At 38.8% G+C, this 20,011-nt stretch overlaps 1 protein-coding gene across 1 annotated transcript in view; it reads right to left on the bottom strand.

Annotated features, from left to right (window-relative positions):
• LOC140728034 (lysosome membrane protein 2-like) overlaps positions 1-20,011 on the bottom strand; it is a 251,613-nt gene that overhangs the window by 40,572 nt on the left and 191,030 nt on the right. The window contains exon 7 of the mRNA XM_073046149.1: positions 18,799-18,968. Within this exon, the coding sequence (XP_072902250.1) occupies positions 18,799-18,968 (170 nt within the window). The remainder of the gene's footprint in view (positions 1-18,798; positions 18,969-20,011) is intronic.

Genomic DNA, 20,011 nt, shown 5'->3' with positions numbered 1-20,011 from the left:
GTGTGGTTACAAACCCATCTGTGTTTATATTTACTGGTGGGGTTACAAACCACTCTATGTTTATATTTACCAGTGTGATTACAAACCCCTCAGTGTTTATATTTACTAGTGTGGTTACAAAACCCTCTGTGTTTATATTTACTGGTGTGGTTACAAACCCTTCCTGTTTATATTTACTGGTGTGGTTACAAACCACTCTGTGTTTATATTTACCAGTGTGGTTACAAACCCCTCTGTGTTTATATTTACTGGTGTGGTTACAAACACCTCTGTGTTTATATTTACCCGGATGGTTACAAAACCCTCTGTGTTTATATTTACTGATGTAGTTACAAAACCCTCTGTGTTTATAGTTAATTGTGTGTTTACAAACACCTCCGTGTTTATATTTACTGACGTGGTTACAAATCCTTCTGTGTAGATATTTACTGGTATGTTTACATACCTCTCTGTGTTTATATTTACTGGTGTGGTTACAAACCCCGCTGTGTTTATATTACCCGTATGGTTACAAAAACCTCTGTGTGTTATATTTACCGGTGTGGTTACAAAACCTTCTATGCTGATATTTACTGGCATGCTTACAAACCCCTCTGTGTTTATATTCACCGGTGTGGTTACAAACCCCTCTGTGTTTATATTTACTGGCATGCTTACAAACCCCTCTGTGTTTATATTCACCGGTGTGGTTACAAACCCCTCTGTGTTTATATTTACTGGTGTGGTTACAATCCCCTCTGTGTTTATATTTACTGGCGTGGTTACAACCCCTCTGTGCTTTTATTTACCAGTGTGGTTACAGACACCTCTCTGTTTATATTTACCGTCGTGATTTCAAAATCCTCTGTGTTTTTGTTTACTGGCGTGGTTACAAACCCCTTTGGGTTTATATTTACTGGTGTGGTTACAAACCCCTCTGTGTCAATGTTTACTGGTGTGGTTACAAACCACTCTATGTTTATATTTACCAGTGTGATTACAAACTCCACTCTGTTTATATTTACTAGTGTGGTAACAAAACCCTCTGTGTTTATATTTACTGGTGTGGTTACAAACCCCTCTGTGTTTATATTTACTGGTGTGGTTACAAACCCCTCTGTGTTTATATTTACTGGTGGGGTTACAAACCACTCTGTGTTTATATTTACCGGTGCGGTTACAAACCACTCAGTGTTTATATTTACCGGTGTGGTTACAAACCCCTCTGTGTTTATATTTACTGGCGTGGTTACAACCCCTCTGTGTTTTTATTTACCAGTGTGGTTACAGAACCCTCTCTGTTTATATTTAATGGTGTGTTTACAAACCCCTCTGCGTTTAGAATTACAGTCGCGGTTACAAACCTCTCTATGTTGATATTTACAGACATGATTACAAAACCCTCTGTGTTTTTATTTACCGGTGAGGTTACAATCCCCTCTGTGTTTATACTTAATGGTGTGGTTACAAACCCCTCTGGGTTTATATTTACTGGTGTGTTTACAAACCCTTTTGGGTTTATATTTACTGGTGTTCTTACCAACCCCTCTGTGTCAATGTTTACTGGTGTGGTTACAAACCACTCTGTGTTTATATTTACCACTGTGATTACAAACCCCTCTGCATTTATATTTACTGGTGTGGTTACAAAACCCTATGTGTTTATATTTACTGGTGTGGTTACAAACCCCTCTGTGTTTATAATTACTGGTGTGGTTACAAACCCCTCTGTGTTTATATTTACTGGTGTGTTTACAAACCCCTCTGGGTTTATAATTACCGTCGTGGTTACAAACCCCTCTATGTTTATATTTACTGTCATGATTACAAAACCCTCTGTGTTTTTATTTACCGGTGAGGTTACAATCCCCTCTGTGTTTATATTTACTGGAGTGGTTCCTCTGTGTTGATATTTATCGGTGTGGTTACAAACCCCTCTATGTTTATATTTATCGTCGTGATTTCAAAATCCTCTGTGTTTTTGTTTACTGGCGTGGTTACAAACCCCTTTGGGTTTATATTTACTGGTGTGGTTACAAACCCCTTTGGGTTTATATTTACTGGTGTGGTTACAAATCCCTCTGTGTTTATATCTACTGGTGTGGTTACAAACTCCTCTGTGTTTATATTTACTGGTGTGGTTACAAAACCCTCTGTGTTTATATTTACTGGCGTGGTAACAAACCCCTCTGTGTTTATATTTACGGGTGTGGTTACAAACCCCTCTGTGTCAATGTTTACTGGTGTGGTTACAAACCACTCTATGTTTATATTTACCAGTGTGATTACAAACCCCTCTCTGTTTATATTTACTAGTGTGGTTACAAAACCCTCTGTGTTTATATTTACTGGTGTGGTTACAAACCCCTCTGTGTTTATATTTACTGGTGGGGTTACAAACCACTCTGTGTTTATATTTACCGGTGCGGTTACAAACCACTCTGTGTTTATATTTACCGGTGTGGTTATAAACCCCTCTGTGTTTATATTTACTGGCGTGGTTACAACCCCTCTGTGTTTTTATTTACCAGTGTGGTTACAGAACCCTCTCTGTTTATATTTAATGGTGTGTTTACAAACCCCTCTGGGTTTAGAATTACAGTCGCGGTTACAAACCTCTCTATGTTTATATTTACAGACATGATTACAAAACCCTCTGTGTTTTTATTTACCGGTGAGGTTACAATCCCCTCTGTGTTTATACTTAATGGTGTGGTTACAATCCGCTCTGTGTTTATACTTAATGGTGTGGTTACAAACCCCTCTGGGTTTATATTTACTGGTGTGTTTACAAACCCTTTTGGGTTTATATTTACTGGTGTGGTTACCAACCCCTCTGTGTCAATGTTTACTGGTGTGGTTACAAACCACTCTGTGTTTATATTTACCACTGTGATTACAAACCCCTCTGCATTTATATTTACTGGTGTGGTTACAAAACCCTCTGTGTTTATATTTACTGGTGTGGTTACAAACCCCTCTGTGTTTATAATTACTGGTGTGGTTACAAACACCTCTGTGTTTATATTTACTGGTGTGTTTACAAACCCCTCTGGGTTTATAATTACCATCATGGTTACAAACCCCTCTATGTTTATATTTACTGTCATGATTACAAAACCCTCTGTGTTTTTATTTACCGGTGAGGTTACAATCCCCTCTGTGTTTATACTTAATGGTGTGGTTACAAACCCCTCTGGGTTTATATTTACTGGTCTGCTTACAAACCCTTTTGGGTTTATATTTACTGGTGTGGTTACCAACCCCTCTGTGTCAATGTTTACTGGTGTGGTTACAAACCACTCTGTTTTTATATTTACCACTGTGATTACAAACCCCTCTGTGTTTATATTTACTGGTGTGGTTACAAAACCCTCTGTGTTTATATTTACTGGTGTGGTTACAAACCCCTCTGTGTTCATATTTACTGGTGTGGTTACAAACCCCTCTGTGTTTATATTCACCGGTGTGGTTACAAACCATCTGTGTTTATATTTACCAGTGTGATTACAATCCCCTCTGTGTTTATATTTACTGGTGTGGTTACAACCCCTCTGGGTTTTTATTTACCAGTGTGGTTACAGACCCCTCTCTGTTTATATTTACTGGAGTGGTTCCTCTGTGTTGATATTTATCGGTGTGGTTACAAACCCCTCTATGTTTATATTTATCGTCGTGATTTCAAAATCCTCTGTGTTTTTGTTTACTGGCGTGGTTACAAACCCCTTTGGGTTTATATTTACTGGTGTGGTTATAAACCCCTTTGGGTTTATATTTACTGGTGTGGTTACAAACCCCTCTGTGTTTATATTTACTGGTGTGGTTACAAACCCCTCTGTGTTTATATTTACTGTTGGGTTACAAACCACTCTGTGTTTATATTTACCGGTGCGGTTACAAACCCCTCTGTGTTTATATTTACTGGCGTGGTTACAACCCCTCTGTGTTTTTATTTACCAGTGTGGTTACAGAACCCTCTCTGTTTCTATTTAATGGTGTGTTTACAAACCCCTCTGGGTTTAGAATTACAGTCGCGGTTACAAACCTCTCTATGTTTATATTTACAGACATGATTACAAAACCCTCTGTGTTTTTATTTACCGGTGAGGTTACAATCCCCTCTGTGTTTATACTCAATGGTGTGGTTACAATCCCCTCTGTGTTTATACTTAATGGTGTGGTTACAAACCCCTCTGGGTTTATATTTACTGGTGTGTTTACAAACCCTTTTGGGTTTATATTTACTGGTGTGGTTACCAACCCCTCTGTGTCAATGTTTACTGGTGTGGTTACAAACCACTCTGTGTTTATATTTACCACTGTGATTACAAACCCCTCTGCATTTATATTTACTGGTGTGGTTACAAAACCCTCTGTGTTTATATTTACTGGTGTGGTTACAAACCCCTCTGTGTTTATAATTACTGGTGTGGTTACAACCCCTCTGTGTTTTTATTTACCAGTGTGGTTAGAGAACCCTCTCTGTTTATATTTAATGGTGTGTTTACAAACTCCTCTGGGTTTAGAATTACAGTCGCGGTTACAAACCTCTCTATGTTTATATTTACAGACATGATTACAAAACCCTCTGTGTTTTTATTTACCGGTGAGGTTACAATCCCCTCTGTGTTTATACTTAATGGTGTGGTTACAAACCCCTCTGGGTTTATATTTACTGGTGTGTTTACAAACCCTTTTGGGTTTATATTTACTGGTGTGGTTACCAACCCCTCTGTGTCAATGTTTACTGGTGTGGTTACAAACCACTCTGTGTTTATATTTACCACTGTGATTACAAACCCCTCTGCCTTTATATTTACTGGTGTGGTTACAAACCCCTCTGTGTTTATAATTACTGGTGTGGTTACAAACCCCTCTGTGTTTATATTTACTGGTGTGTTTACAAACACCTCTGGGTTTATAATTACCGTCGTGGTTACAAACCCCTCTATGTTTATATTTACTGTCATGATTACAAAACCCTCTGTGTTTTTATTTACCGGTGAGGTTATAATCCCCTCTGTGTTTATACTTAATGGTGTGGTTACAAACCCCTCTGGGTTTATATTTACTGGTCTGCTTACAAACCCTTTTGTGTTTATATTTACTGGTGTGGTTACAAACCACTCTGTGTTTATATTTACCACTGTGATTACAAACCCCTCTGTGTTTATATTTACTGGTGTGGTTACAAAACCCTCTGTATTTATATTTACTGGTGTGGTTACAAACCCCACTGTGTTTATATTTACTGGTGTGGTTACAAACCCCTCTGTGTTTATATTCACCGGTGTGGTTACAAACCCATCTGTGTTTATATTTACCGGTGTGATTACAATCCCCTCTGTGTTTATATTTACTGGTGTGGTTACAACACCTCTGGGTTTTTATTTACCAGTGTGGTTACAGACCCCTCTCTGTTTATATTTACTGGAGTGGTTCCTCTGTGTTGATATTTATCGGTGAGGTTACAAACCCCTCTATGTTTATATTTATCGTCGTGATTTCAAAATCCTCTGTGTTTTTGTTTACTGGCGTGGTTACAAACCCCTTTGGGTTTATATTTACTGGTGTGGTTACAAACCCCTTTGGGTTTATATTTACTGGTGTGGTTACAAATCCCTCTGTGTTTATATCTACTGGTGTGGTTACAAACTCCTCTGTGTTTATATTTACTGGTGTGGTTACAAAACCCTCTGAGTTTATATTTACTGGCGTGGTAACAAACCCCTCTGTGTTTATATTTACGGGTGTGGTTACAAACCCCTCTGTGTCAATGTTTACTGGTGTGGTTACAAACCACTCTATGTTTATATTTACCAGTGTGATTACAAACCCCTCTCTGTTTATATTTACTAGTGTGGTTACAAAACCCTCTGTGTTTATATTTACTGGTGTGGTTACAAACCCCTCTGTGTTTATATTTACTGGTGTGGTTACAAACCCCTCTGTGTTTATATTTACTGGTGGGGTTACAAACCACTCTGTGTTTATATTTACCGGTGCGGTTACAAACCACTCTGTGTTTATATTTACCGGTGTGGTTACAAACACCTCTGTGTTTATATTTACTGGCGTGGTTACAACCCCTCTGTGTTTTTATTTACCAGTGTGGTTACAGAACCCTCTCTGTTTATATTTAATGGTGTGTTTACAAACCCCTCTGGGTTTAGAATTACAGTCGCGGTTACAAACCTCTCTATGTTTATATTTACAGACATGATTACAAAACCCTCTGAGTTTTTATTTACCGGTGCGGTTACAATCCCCTCTGTGTTTATACTTAATTGTGTGGTTACAATCCCCTCTGTGTTTATACTTAATGGTGTGGTTACAAACCCCTCTGGGTTTATATTTACATGTCTGCTTACAAACCCTTTTGGGTTTATATTTACTGGTGTGGTTACAAATCCCTCTGTGTTTATATCTACTGGTGTGGTTACAAACTCCTCTGTGTTTATATTTACTGGTGTGGTTACAAAACCCTCTGTGTTTATATTTACTGGCGTAGTAACAAACCCCTCTGTGTTTATATTTACGGGTGTGGTTACAAACCCCTCTGTGTCAATGTTTACTGGTGTGGTTACAAACTACTCTATGTTTATATTTACCAGTGTGATTACAAACCCCTCTCTGTTTATATTTTCTAGTGTGGTTACAAAACCCTCTGTGTTTATATTTACTGGTGTGGTTACAAACCCCTCTGTGTTTATATTTACTGGTGTGGTTACAAACCCCTCTGTGTTTATATTTACTGGTGGGGTTACAAACCACTCTGTGTTTATATTTACCGGTGCGGTTACAAACCACTCTGTGTTTATATTTACCGGTGTGGTTACAAACCCCTCTGTGTTTATATTTACTGGCGTGGTTACAAACCCTCTGTGTTTTTATTTACCAGTGTGGTTACAATCCCCTCTGGGATTATATTTTCTGGCGTGGTTACAAACCCCGCTGTGTTTATATTTACCGGTATGGTTACAAAACCGTCTATGTGTTATTTTTACTAACGTAGTTACAAAACCCTCTGTGTTTTTATTTACTGGCATGGTTACAAACCCTTCTGTGTTTATATTTACCAGTGTGGTTACAAACCACTCTGTGTTTATATTTACCGGTGTGATTACAAAACCCTCTGTGTTTATATTTTCCGGTGTGGTTACAAAGCCCTCTATGTTGATATTTACTGGCATGCATAAAAACCCCTCTGTGTTTATATTCACCGGTGTGGTTACAAACCCATCTGTGTTTATAGTTACCGGTGTCGTTACAATCTCGTCTGTGTTTATATTTACTGGCGTGGTTACAACCCCTCTGTGTTTTTATTACCAGTGTGGTTACAGACCCCTCTCTGGTTATATTTACTGGAGTGGTTACAAAACCTCTGTGTTGATATTTATCGGCGTGGTTACAAACCCCTCCATGTTTATATTTACCGTCGTGATTTCAAAATCCTCTGTGTTTTTGTTTGCTGGCGTGGTTACAAACCCCTTTGGGTTTATATTTACTGGTGTGGTTACAAACCCCTTTGGGTTTATATTTACTGGTGTGGTTACAAACCCCTCTGTGTTTATATTTAGTGGTGTGGTTACAAACTCCTCTGTGTTTATATTTACTGCTGTGGTTACAAATCCCTCTGTGTTTATATTTACTGGCGTGGTTACAAACCCCTCTGTTTTTATATTTACTGGTGTGGTTACAAACCCCTCTGTGTTTATATTTACCGGTGTGGTTACAAACCCTACATGTTTATATTTACTGGTGTGGTTACAAACCCATCTGTGTTTATATTTACTGGTGTGGTTACAAACCCCTCTGTGTTTATATTTACTGGTGTGGTTACAAACCCCTCTGTGTTTATATTTACCGGTTTGGTTACAAACCCTTCATGTTTATATTTACCGGTGTGGTTACAAACCCATCTGTGTTCATATTTAGCAGTGTGGTTACAATCCCCTCTGTCTTTATATTTACAGGTGTGGTTACAATCCACTCTGTGTTTATATTTACCACTGTGATTACAAACCCCTCTGTGTTTATATTTACTGGTGTGGTTACAAACCCCTCTGTGTTTATATTTACTGGTGTGGTTACAAACCCCTCTGTGTTTATATTTACCGGTGTGGTTACAAACCCTTCATGTTTATATTTACTGGTGTGTTTACAAACCCATCTGTGTTTATATTTACTGGCATGGTTACAAACCCACTGAGTTTATATTTACCGGTGTGGTTACAATCCACTCTGTGTTTATATTTACCGGTGTGGTTACAAACCCCTCTGTGTTTATATTTAATGGTGTGGTTACAAACCCCTTTGGGTTTATATTTACTGCTGTGGTTACTAACCGCTCTATGTCAATGTTTACTGGTGTGGTTACAAACCACTCTATGTTTATATTAACCAGTGTGATTACAAACCCCTCTGTGTTTATATTTACTGGCGTGGTTACAAACCCCGCTGTGTTTATATTTACCGGTATGGTTTCAAAACCCTCTGTGTGTTATATTTACTGGTGTGGTTACAAACCCCTCTGTGTTTATATTTACCGGTGTGGTTACAATCCCCTCTGTGTTTATATTTACTGGCGTGGTTACAAACCCCGCTGTGTTTATATTTACCGGTATGGTTTCAAAACCCTCTGTGTGTTATATTTACTGGTGTGGTTACAAACCCCTCTGTGTTTATATTTACCGGTGTGGTTACAAAACCTTCATGTTTATATTTACTGGTGTGGTTACAAACCCATCTGTGTTTATATTTACTGGTGTGGTTACAAACCACTGTGTGTTTATATTTACTGGTGTGGTTACAAACCACTCTGTGTTTATATTTACTGGTGTGATTACAAAACCCTCTGTGTTTATATTTACCGGTGTGGTTACAAACCCCTCTATGTTGATATTTACTGGCATGCTTACAAACTCCTCTGTGTTTATATTCAACGGTGTGGTTACAAACCCATCTGTGTTTATATTTACCGGTGTGGTTACAAACCCTTCATGTTTATATTTAATGGTGTGGTTACAAACCCCTCTGTGTTTATATTTACCGGTGTGGTTACAAAACCTTCATGTTTATATTTACTGGTGTGGTTACAAACCCATCTGTGTTTATATTTACTGGTGTGGTTACAAACCACTCTGTGTTTATATTTACTGGTGAGGTTACAAACCACTCTGTGTTTATATTTACTGGTGTGATTACAAAACCCTCTGTGTTTATATTTACCGGTGTGGTTACAAACCCCTCTATGTTGATATTTACTGGCATGCTTACAAACCCCTCTGTGTTTATATTCAACGGTGTGGTTACAAACCACTCTATGTTTATATTAACCAGTGTGATTACAAACCCCTCTGTGTTTATATTTACTGGAGTGGTTACAAAACCTCTGTGTTTATATTTAATGGCGTGGTTACAAACCCTTCTGTGTTTATATTTACTGGTGTGGTTACAAACCCCTTTGGGTTTATATTTACTGGTGTGGTTACAAACCCCTCTTTGTCAATGCTTACTGTTGTGGTTACAAACCCCTTTGGGTTTATATTTACTTGTGTGGTTACAAACCCCTCTGTGTCAATGTTTACTGGTGTGGTTACAAACCACTCTGTGTTTATATTTACCACTGTGATTACAAACCCCTCTGTGTTTATATTTACTGGTATGGTTACAAACCCCTCTGTGTTTATATTTACTGGTGTGGTTACAAACCCCTCTGTGTTTATATTTACTGGTGTGGTTACAAACCCCTCTGTGTTTATAATTACTGGTGTGGTTACAAACCCCTCTGTGTTTATATTTACTGGTGTTTTTACAAACTCCTCTGGGTTTATAATTACCGTCGTGGTTACAAACCCCTCTATGTTTATATTTACTGTCATGAGTACAAAACCCTCTGTGTTTTTATTTACCTGTGAGGTTACAATCCCCTCTGTGTTTATACTTAATGGTGTGGTTACAAACCCCTCTGGGTTTATATTTACTGGTCTGCTTACAAACCCTTTTGGGTTTATATTTACTGGTGTGGTTACCAACCCCTCTGTGTCAATGTTTACTGGTGTGGTTACAAACCACCCTGTGTTTATATTTAATGGTGTGGTTACAAACCCCTTTGGGTTTATATTTACTGCTGTGGTTACTAACCGCTCTATGTCAATGTTTACTGGTGTGGTTACAAACCACTCTATGTTTATATTAACCAGTGTGATTACAAACCCCTCTGTGTTTATATTTACTGGTGTGGTTACAAAACCCTCTGTGTTTATATTTAATGGCGTGGTTACAACCCCACTGTGTTTTTATTTACCAGTGTGGTTACAGACCGCTCTCTGTTTATATTTACTGGAGTGGTTACAAAACCTCTGTGTTTATATTTAATGGCGTGGTTACAAACCCTTCTGTGTTTATATTTACTGGTGTGGTTACAAACCCCTTTGGGTTTATATTTACTGGTGTGGTTACAAACCCCTCTTTGTCAATGCTTACTGTTGTGGTTACAAACCCCTTTGGGTTTATATTTACTTGTGTGGTTACAAACCCCTCTGTGTCAATGTTTACTGGTGTGGTTACAAACCACTCTGTGTTTATATTTACCACTGTGATTACAAACCCCTCTGTGTTTATATTTACTGGTATGGTTACAAACCCCTCTGTGTTTATATTTACTGGTGTGGTTACAAACCCCTCTGTGTTTATATTTACTGGTGTGGTTACAAACCCCTCTGTGTTTATATTTACTGGTGTGGTTTCCAACCCCTCTTTGTTTATATTTACCGGTGTGGTTACAAACCCTTCATGTTTATATTTAATGGTGTGGTTACAAACCCATCTGTGTTTATATTTACCAGTGTGGTTACAATCCCCTCTGTGTTTATATTTACTGGCGTGGTTACAAACCCCGCTGTGTTTATATTTACCGGTATGGTTACAAAACCCTCTGTGTGTTATATTTACTGGTGTGGTTACAAACCCCTCTGTGTTTATATTTACCGGTGTGGTTACAAAACCTTCATGTTTATATTTACTGGTGTGGTTACAAACCCATCTGTGTTTATATTTACTGGTGTGGTTACAAACCACTCTGTGTTTATATTTACTGGTGTGGTTACAAACCACTCTGTGTTTATATTTACTGGTGTGATTACAAAACCCTCTGTGTTTATATTTACCGGTGTGGTTACAAACCCCACTATGTTGATATTTACTGGCATGCTTACAAACTCCTCTGTGTTTATATTCAACGGTGTGGTTACAAACCCATCTGTGTTTATATTTACCGGTGTGGTTACAAACCCTTCATGTTTATATTTAATGGTGTGGTTACAAACCCCTCTGTGTTTATATTTACCAGTGTGGTTACAAAACCTTCATGTTTATATTTACTGGTGTGGTTACAAACCCATCTGTGTTTATATTTACTGGTGTGGTTACAAACCACTCTGTGTTTATATTTACTGGTGAGGTTACAAACCACTCTGTGTTTATATTTACTGGTGTGATTACAAAACCCTCTGTGTTTATATTTACCGGTGTGGTTACAAACCCCTCTATGTTGATATTTACTGGCATGCTTACAAACCCCTCTGTGTTTATATTCAACGGTGTGGTTACAAACCACTCTATGTTTATATTAACCAGTGTGATTACAAACCCCTCTGTGTTTATATTTACTGGTGTGGTTACAAAACCCTCTGTGTTTATATTTACTGGCGTGGTTACAACCCCACTGTGTTTTTATTTACCAGTGTGGTTACAGACCGCTCTCTGTTTATATTTACTGGAGTGGTTACAAAACCTCTGTGTTTATATTTAATGGCGTGGTTACAAACCCTTCTGTGTTTATATTTACTGGTGTGGTTACAAACCCCTTTGGGTTTATATTTACTGGTGTGGTTACAAACCCCTCTTTGTCAATGCTTACTGTTGTGGTTACAAACCCCTTTGGGTTTATATTTACTTGTGTGGTTACAAACCCCTCTGTGTCAATGTTTACTGGTGTGGTTACAAACCACTCTGTGTTTATATTTACCACTGTGATTACAAACCCCTCTGTGTTTATATTTACTGGTATGGTTACAAACCCCTCTGTGTTTATATTTACTGGTGTGGTTACAAACCCCTCTGTGTTTATATTTACTGGTGTGGTTACAAACCCCTCTGTGTTTATAATTACTGGTGTGGTTACAAACCCCTCTGTGTTTATATTTACTGGTGTGTTTACAAACCCCTCTAGGTTTATAATTACCGTCGTGGTTACAAAACCCTCTGTGTTTTTATTTACCTGTGAGGTTACAATCAACTCTGTGTTTATATTTACCAGTGCGGTTACAGACCCCTCTCTGTTTATATTTACTGGAGTGGTTCCTCTGTGTTGATATTTATCGGTGTGGTTACAAACCCCTCTATGTTTATATTTACCGTCGTGATTTCAAAATCCTCTGTGTTTTTGTTTGCTGGCGTGGTTACAAACCCCTTTGGGTTTACATTTACTGGTGTGGTTACAAACCCCTTTGGGTTTATATTTACCGGTGTGGTTACAAACCCCTCTGTGTTTATATTTACTGGTGTGGTTACAAACCGCTATGTGTTTATATTTACCGGTGTGGTTACAAACCCTTCATGTTTATATTTACTGGTGTGGTTACAAACCACTCTGTGTTTATATTTACCGGTGTGGTTACAAACCACTGTGTGTTTATATTTACCGGTGTGGTTACAAACCCCTCTGTGTTTATATTTACTGGCGTGGTAACAAACCCCTCTGTGTTTATATTTGCTTGTGTGGTTACAAACCCCTCTGTGCTTATATTTACCGGTGTGGTTGCAAACCCTTCATGTTTATATTTACTGGTGTGGTTACAAACCCATCTGTGTTTATATTTACCGGTGTGGTTACAATCCCCTCTGTGTTTATATTTGCTTGTGTGGTTACAAACCCCTCTGTGCTTATATTTACCGGTGTGGTTGCAAACCCTTCATGTTTATATTTACTGGTGTGGTTACAAACCCATCTGTGTTTATATTTACCGGTGTGGTTACAAACCCCTCTGTGTTTATATTTACTGGTCTGCTTACAAACCCTTTTGGGTTTATATTTACTGGTGTGGTTACCAACCGCTCTGTGTCAATGTTTACTGGTGTGGTTACAAACCACTCTGTGTTTATATTTACCACTGTGATTACAAACCCCTCTGTGTTTATATTTACTGGTGTGGTTACAAAACCCTCTGTGTTTATATTTACTGGTGTGGTTACAAAACCCTCTGTGTTTATATTTACTGGTGTGGTTACAAACCCCTCTGTGTTTATATTTACTGGTGTGGTTACAAACCCCTCTGTGTTTATATTCACCGGTGTGGTTACAAACCCATCTGTGTTTATATTTACCGGTGTGGTTACAAACCCCTCTGTGTTTATATTTACTGGTGTGGTTACCAACCCCTCTGTGTCAATGTTTACTGGTGTGGTTACAAACCACTCTGTGTTTATATTTACCACTGTGATTACAAACCCCTCTGTGTTTATATTTACTGGTGTGGTTACAAAACCCTCTGTGTTTATATTTACTGGTGTGGTTACAAAACCCTCTGTGTTTATATTTACTGGTGTGGTTACAAACCCCTCTGTGTTTATATTTACTGGTGTGGTTACAAACCCCTCTGTGTTTATATTCACCGTTGTGGTTACAAACCCATCTGTGTTTATATTTACCGGTGTGGTTACAAACCCCTCTGTGTTTATATTTAATGGTGTGGTTACAATCCCCTCTGGGTTTATATTTACTGGCATGGTTACAAACCCCGCTGTGTTTATATTTACCGGTATGGTTACAAAACTGTCTATGTGTTATATTTACTGACGTAGTTACAAAACCCTCTGTGTTTTTATTTACTGGCATGGTTACAAACCCTTCTGTGTTTATATTTACCAGTGTGGTTACAATCTCCTCTGTGTTTATATTTACTGGCGTGGTTACAACCCCTCTGTGTTTTTATTTACCAGTGTGGTTACAGACCCCTCTCTGTTTATATTTACTGGAGTGGTTACAAAACCTCTGTGTTGATATTTATCGGCGTGGTTACAAACCCCTCCATGTTTATATTTACCGTCGTGATTTCAAAATCCTCTGTGCTTTTATTTACTGGCGTGGTTACAAACCCCTTTGGGTTTATATTTACTGGTGTTGTTACAAACCCCTTTGGGTTTATATTTACTGGTGTGGTTACAAACCCCTCTGTGTTTATATTTACTGGTGTGGTTACAAACTCCTCTGTGTTTATATTTACTGCTGTGGTTACAGATCCCTCTGTGTTTATATTTACTGGCATGGTTACAAACCCCTCTGTTTTTATATTTACTGGTGTGGTTACAAACCCCTCTGTGTTTATATTTACCGGTGTGGTTACAAACCCTTCATGTTTATATTTACTGGTGTGGTTACAAACCCCTCTGGGTTTATATTTACTGGTGTGGTTACAAACCCCTTTATGTTTATATTTACTGGTGTGGTTACAAACCCCTCTGTGTCAATGTTTACTGGTGTGGTTGCAAACCACTCTATGTTTATACTTACCAGTTTGATTACAAACTCCTCTGTGTTTATATTTACTGGTGTGTTTACAAAACCCTCTGTGTTTATATTTAATTGTGTGGTTACAAACGCTGCTATGTTTATATTTACTGGTGTGGTTAGAACCCCTCTGTGCTTTTATTTACCAGTGTGGTTACAGACCACTCTCTGTTTATATTTACTGCAGTGGTTCCTCTGTGTTGATATTTATCGATGTGGTTACAAACCCCTCTGTGTTTATATTTACCGGTTTGGTTACAAACCCTTCATGTTTATATTTACCGGTGTGGTTACAAACCCATCTGTGTTCATATTTAGCAGTGTGGTTACAATCCCCTCTGTGTTTATATTTACCAGTGTGGTTACAATCCACTCTGTGTTTATATTTACCACTGTGATTACAAACCCCTCTGTGTTTATATTTACTGGTGTGGTTACAAACCCCTCTGTGTTTATATTTACTGGTGTGGTTACAAACCCCTCTGTGTTTATATTTACCGGTGTGGTTACAAACCCTTCATGTTTATATTTACTGGTGTGTTTACAAACCCATCTGTGTTTATATTTACTGGCATGGTTACAAACCCAATGAGTTTATATTTACCTGTGTGGTTACAATCCACTCTGTGTTTATATTTACCGGTGTGGTTACAAACCCCTCTGTGTTTATATTTAATGGTGTGGTTACAATCCCCTTTGGGTTTATATTTACTGCTGTGGTTACTAACCGCTCTATGTCAATGTTTACTGGTGTGGTTACAAACCACTCTATGTTTATATTAACCAGTGTGATTACAAACCCCTCTGTGTTTATATTTACTGGTGTGGTTACAAAACCCTCTGTGTTTATATTTACTGGCGTGGTTACAACCCCACTGTGTTTTTATTTACCAGTGTGGTTACAGACCCCTCTCTGTTTATATTTACTGGAGTGGTTACAAAATCTCTGTGTTTATATTTAATGGCGTGGTTACAAACCCTTCTGTGTTTATATTTACTGGTGTGGTCACAAACCCCTTTGGGTTTATATTTACTGGTGTGGTTACAAACCCCTCCGTTTTTATATTTACTGGTGTGGTTACAAACCCCTCTGTGTTTATATTTACCGGTATGGTTACAAAACCCTCTGTGTTTTTATTTACTGGCGTGGTTACAAACCCTTCTGTGTTTATATTTACTGGTGTGGTTACAAACCACTCTGTGTTTATATTTACAGGTGTGGTTACAAACCACTCTGTGTTTATATTTACCGGTGTGGTTACAATCCACTCTGTGTTTATATTTACCGGTGTCGTTACAAACCCCTCTGAGTTTATATTTACTGGTGTGATTACAAACCCCTCTGTGTTTATATTTACTGGTGTGGTTACAAACCCCTCTGTGTTTATATTTACTGGTGTGGTTACAAACCCCTCTGTGTTTATATTTACCGGTATGGTTACAAAACCCTCTGTGTTTTTATTTACTGGCATGGTTACAAACCCTTCTGTGTTTATATTTACTGGTGTGGTTACAAACCACTCTGTGTTTATATTTACCGGTGTGGTTACAAACCACTCTTTGTTTATATTTACCGGTGTGGTTACAAACCCCTCTGTGTTTATATTTACTGGCATGGTTACAACCCCTCTGAGTTTATATTTACTGGTGTGATTACAGACCCCTCTCTGTTTATATTTACTGGAGTGGTTACAAACCCCTCTGTGTTTATATTTAATTGTGTGGTTACAACCCCTGCTATGTTTATATTTAATGGTGTGGTTACAAAACCATCTGTGTTTATATTTAATGGTGTGTTTACAAACCCCTCTGGGTTTATAATTACCGTCGTGGTTACAAACCCCTGTATGTTTATATTTACTGTCATGATTACAAAACCCTCTGTGTTTTTATTTACCGGTGTGGTTACAATCCCCTCTGTGTTTATACTTAATGGTGTGTTTACAAACCCCTCTGTGTCAATGTTTACCGGTGTGGTTACAAACCACTCTGTGTTTATATTTACCAGTGTGATTACAAACCCCTCTGTGTTTATATTTACTGGTGTGGTTATTAACCGTTCTGTGTTTATATTTACTGGCATGGTTACAACCCCTCCATGTTTTTGTTTACTAGTGTGGTTACATACCCCTCTGAGTTTTAATTTACTGGTGTGGTTACAAAACCGTCTGTGTTTTTATTTACTGGCATAGTTACAAAACCCTTCTGTGTTTATATTTAATGGCGTGGTTACAAAACCCTGTGCACTTACACCAAAATCTCAGTCCCAGATAAATCTCTACTGATAATAATTACCTGGTAATTTACTCTACCCTGACACCTAATTGCTACTTAAGTCTATGAATATTAACATCAAGCAACTGATTTCACATGGACTAATGTGAAAGAAACCATAAGTTAATGATAAAGTTCTATTCTACTAAACGTTTAAAAGAAGGGATAGGGTTGGAAACCTTTAGTATTGCCCAGACTAAAGTTGCAGAGTTATATCATCTGTGAAAGCAGCATTCTGTTGTACTGGATGACATGTTCCCTGCTGTATTCATTACAAAGCCCAGCCGTATTTATACTAGCTAAAATCACCCTATCCTCACCAAAAATAGATAGGATGCTCAATGATAAGATTTAACACGTTTGGCAATAAGTCTCTACGCATAAGTCAGCCTTCAATACTCCATGTGATGAGCAATTGTTATCAAGCAAGTGGTCACTTCCCACCTGAACCTTAGGCAAATGAGCTGCTGTGTTAGTGAGACCAACAACAGTGTCGAGGTAATCAACAGCAACATTTGACACAAACAAAAGCAACACACCATTAAAATTGGAAGCTAGGTCACAAGGGTGTCAGGACAACACTGGTGGTGTACCCATCAGGAAAGAATAAGCAGGTTGAGCAGGGTTCTTTCCTCCAACAGGAGAAGGTAATAGATGTATAGTGAAGAAGGTTATCAAAAATTACAAGGAACTCTTGATCAACTGAGAAAGTGGGTCAAGAAATAACAAATAGCTATCAATTCAGTTAAGTGTGAGGTTTTGGGATTTGTGAAGTTAAACCAAGTGTAGGACTTTCACAGTGAATTGTAGAGCCCTGGAGAATGTTGTAGAACAGAGGGAGTATAGATACATACTGCAGTTCAGTTCCCTGAAAGTGGTGTCATTAGGTGATGAAGAAAATTTTTGACATACTGTCCTTCAACAGGCAGGGCTCTGAGTACAGGAATTGTGATGTTGCAGTTGTACGTGATGTTGGTGAGGCTGCACGTAGAGTACTGTGTACAGGTTTGGTCACCCTGTCATTAAGATGTCATTAAGCTGGAACAAGTGGAAAAATAAGGTTTATGAGAATGTTACCAGTATTCGAGGGCCTGAATGATAGGGAGAGATTGGGCAGGTCAGGGGTACTGAGGAGTGATTTTGTAGACATGTATAGAATCATGAGGGGCATACTGTAGATAAGCTGAATGCACATAGTTTTTTTGTTTGGGGAAAGGGAATCAAAATCTAAAAGGCATAGGTCTAAAGCAAGAGGAGAAAGATTTAAAAGGGCCTGAAGGGAAAAATTCTTCATGCACACAATTGTGTACGTATGCAATGAGCTGCCAGACGAAGTGTACAATAATGAAAGGGCATTTGGACTGGTAGATGAATAAGCAGAGTTCAGAGTAGACAATAGGACTAGTTTAGCTGGGCGTCCTGGTCAGCATCGATGAGTTGAGCCTGTTTCTGTGCTGTGTGACTGTTCTAGATGACAAAATGCTCAGTATGGAGATGGGGTTTTCACAAACGGAGATCAGAACCAGTTATTAGTTACAATGCTTACAATGGTATGGGAGGGGATTTGTGGGGACTGAAGATTAGAAAAATTGATGGAGAGGGAAAAAGAATGGAGAGGAAATGGGAGGAGGGGAGGTAGTGGTAGAAGGGTGGAGGGGCAAGCCAAGGGTGAAGGGAGGGGTAAAGAGGAGGGAGACTAGGGAAATGGCAAGAGAGGGACACTTATTGGAGAGGAGCAGAGTTGGAAGGTGACAGGATATACTACTACTAAGTGAGGACTGTCACCATACATGTTCATTAGGGATATCAGAGCCCCTCACCCAGGGAAAGATGGAGATGGAGATGTAGAGTGTAAACAACAGGATAAAAGACCTGGGCCAAAGTCAAGATAAAGCTTGTGATTATGGATTGTCAGAATGATTGGTCCTACTGAATACAATATCCGTTATCCTCTGACTCTACAAGCTCTTCACCTTGCTTGCAGACGCTGATGTTCAGGACTCCAGACAGATGGCAGTTCATTGCTGGACAAAATCCTTCGATACTGAGACTGTCAATTGAAAAAATCTCTTTGGGAACGATGAATCGATATGCACTGATTCCTTTTACCTTAACTTCTTTTTCAAATGTCAAGTACAGAGACCTGTAAAAGGAATATTCAACATTGTTTACAAAGAACATTTGAACACTTCCTGTTCTGCCCTCCTGCCTTCCCTCTTGCTTTTGTCCTTTTCTTTGCTTCAAACTTATCCTTTCTCCACAAACACCTTCCAATCCTTGCTATTACCAGACCCCTCAATCCCAACCATTTCTACTTCATTCTCCTGCACTCGGTCATTCCTCTTTCTATACCTGATCCTTTTCTCTCTATTTCTCCCCTTTGTACTACCCATTCACCACATGGCCTTTGCATTCGCTCTGACCTTCTACCCTTCTGTACTAACACCTCCTCTCCTCTGCACCTCCCTCCACCACCTCTTTCCCCTACTCTCACCCTTCCCCCACTCCCCTTGCCTACTCCCCCTCCTCTTCTCTTCTCTCCTCACCCTCAGATCCTCCTTCATCATTTTTTTCCTAGTACCACATTTTAGATAATCATCCTTTATGGTTTATGTCAGAACAGGCCTGTACTATCAACATTTTCCAATCTCGATAGATGGTGAATATACTTCTTGGTATTCCCAGCACCTTTCTTACCTCAGATTTCCAACAACTGTAATGGCTGTGTTCTATTTATATTTTGGATAGACAGATACTGATTAGGGATAATCAGCATAGGCTTGTGCGAGGTAGGTCGTGTCTAAGCAATGTTACAGAGTTTTTCGAAGAAGTTACCAGGAAAGTGGATGAAGGCAAGGCAGTGGATGTTGTCTACACGGACAAGGTGTTTGACAAGGTCCTGCATGGGAGGTTGGTCAAAATGGTTCGGTCACTCAGCATCCTTTGTGGGAGAAGCCAGAGAATGGTAGTAGGTGGTTGCCTCACCAACTGAAGGCCACAGGGATCGGTGCTGGGTCCGTTGTTTGTCATCTATATCAACAATCTTGACAATGTGGTAAACTGAAAGAGCATATTTGTAGATGACACCAAGATTGGGGGTGCAGTGGACAGTGAAGACTGTTAGAACTTGCAGCAGGATCTGGACCAGCGGGAAAGGTGGGCTGGGGAGTGATGGATGGAAGTTAG

Source organism: Hemitrygon akajei, chromosome 5 (genome assembly GCF_048418815.1).
Source record: "Hemitrygon akajei chromosome 5, sHemAka1.3, whole genome shotgun sequence".
NCBI lineage: Eukaryota > Metazoa > Chordata > Chondrichthyes > Myliobatiformes > Dasyatidae > Hemitrygon > Hemitrygon akajei.
This window is presented reverse-complemented; position numbering and strand designations above follow the sequence as displayed.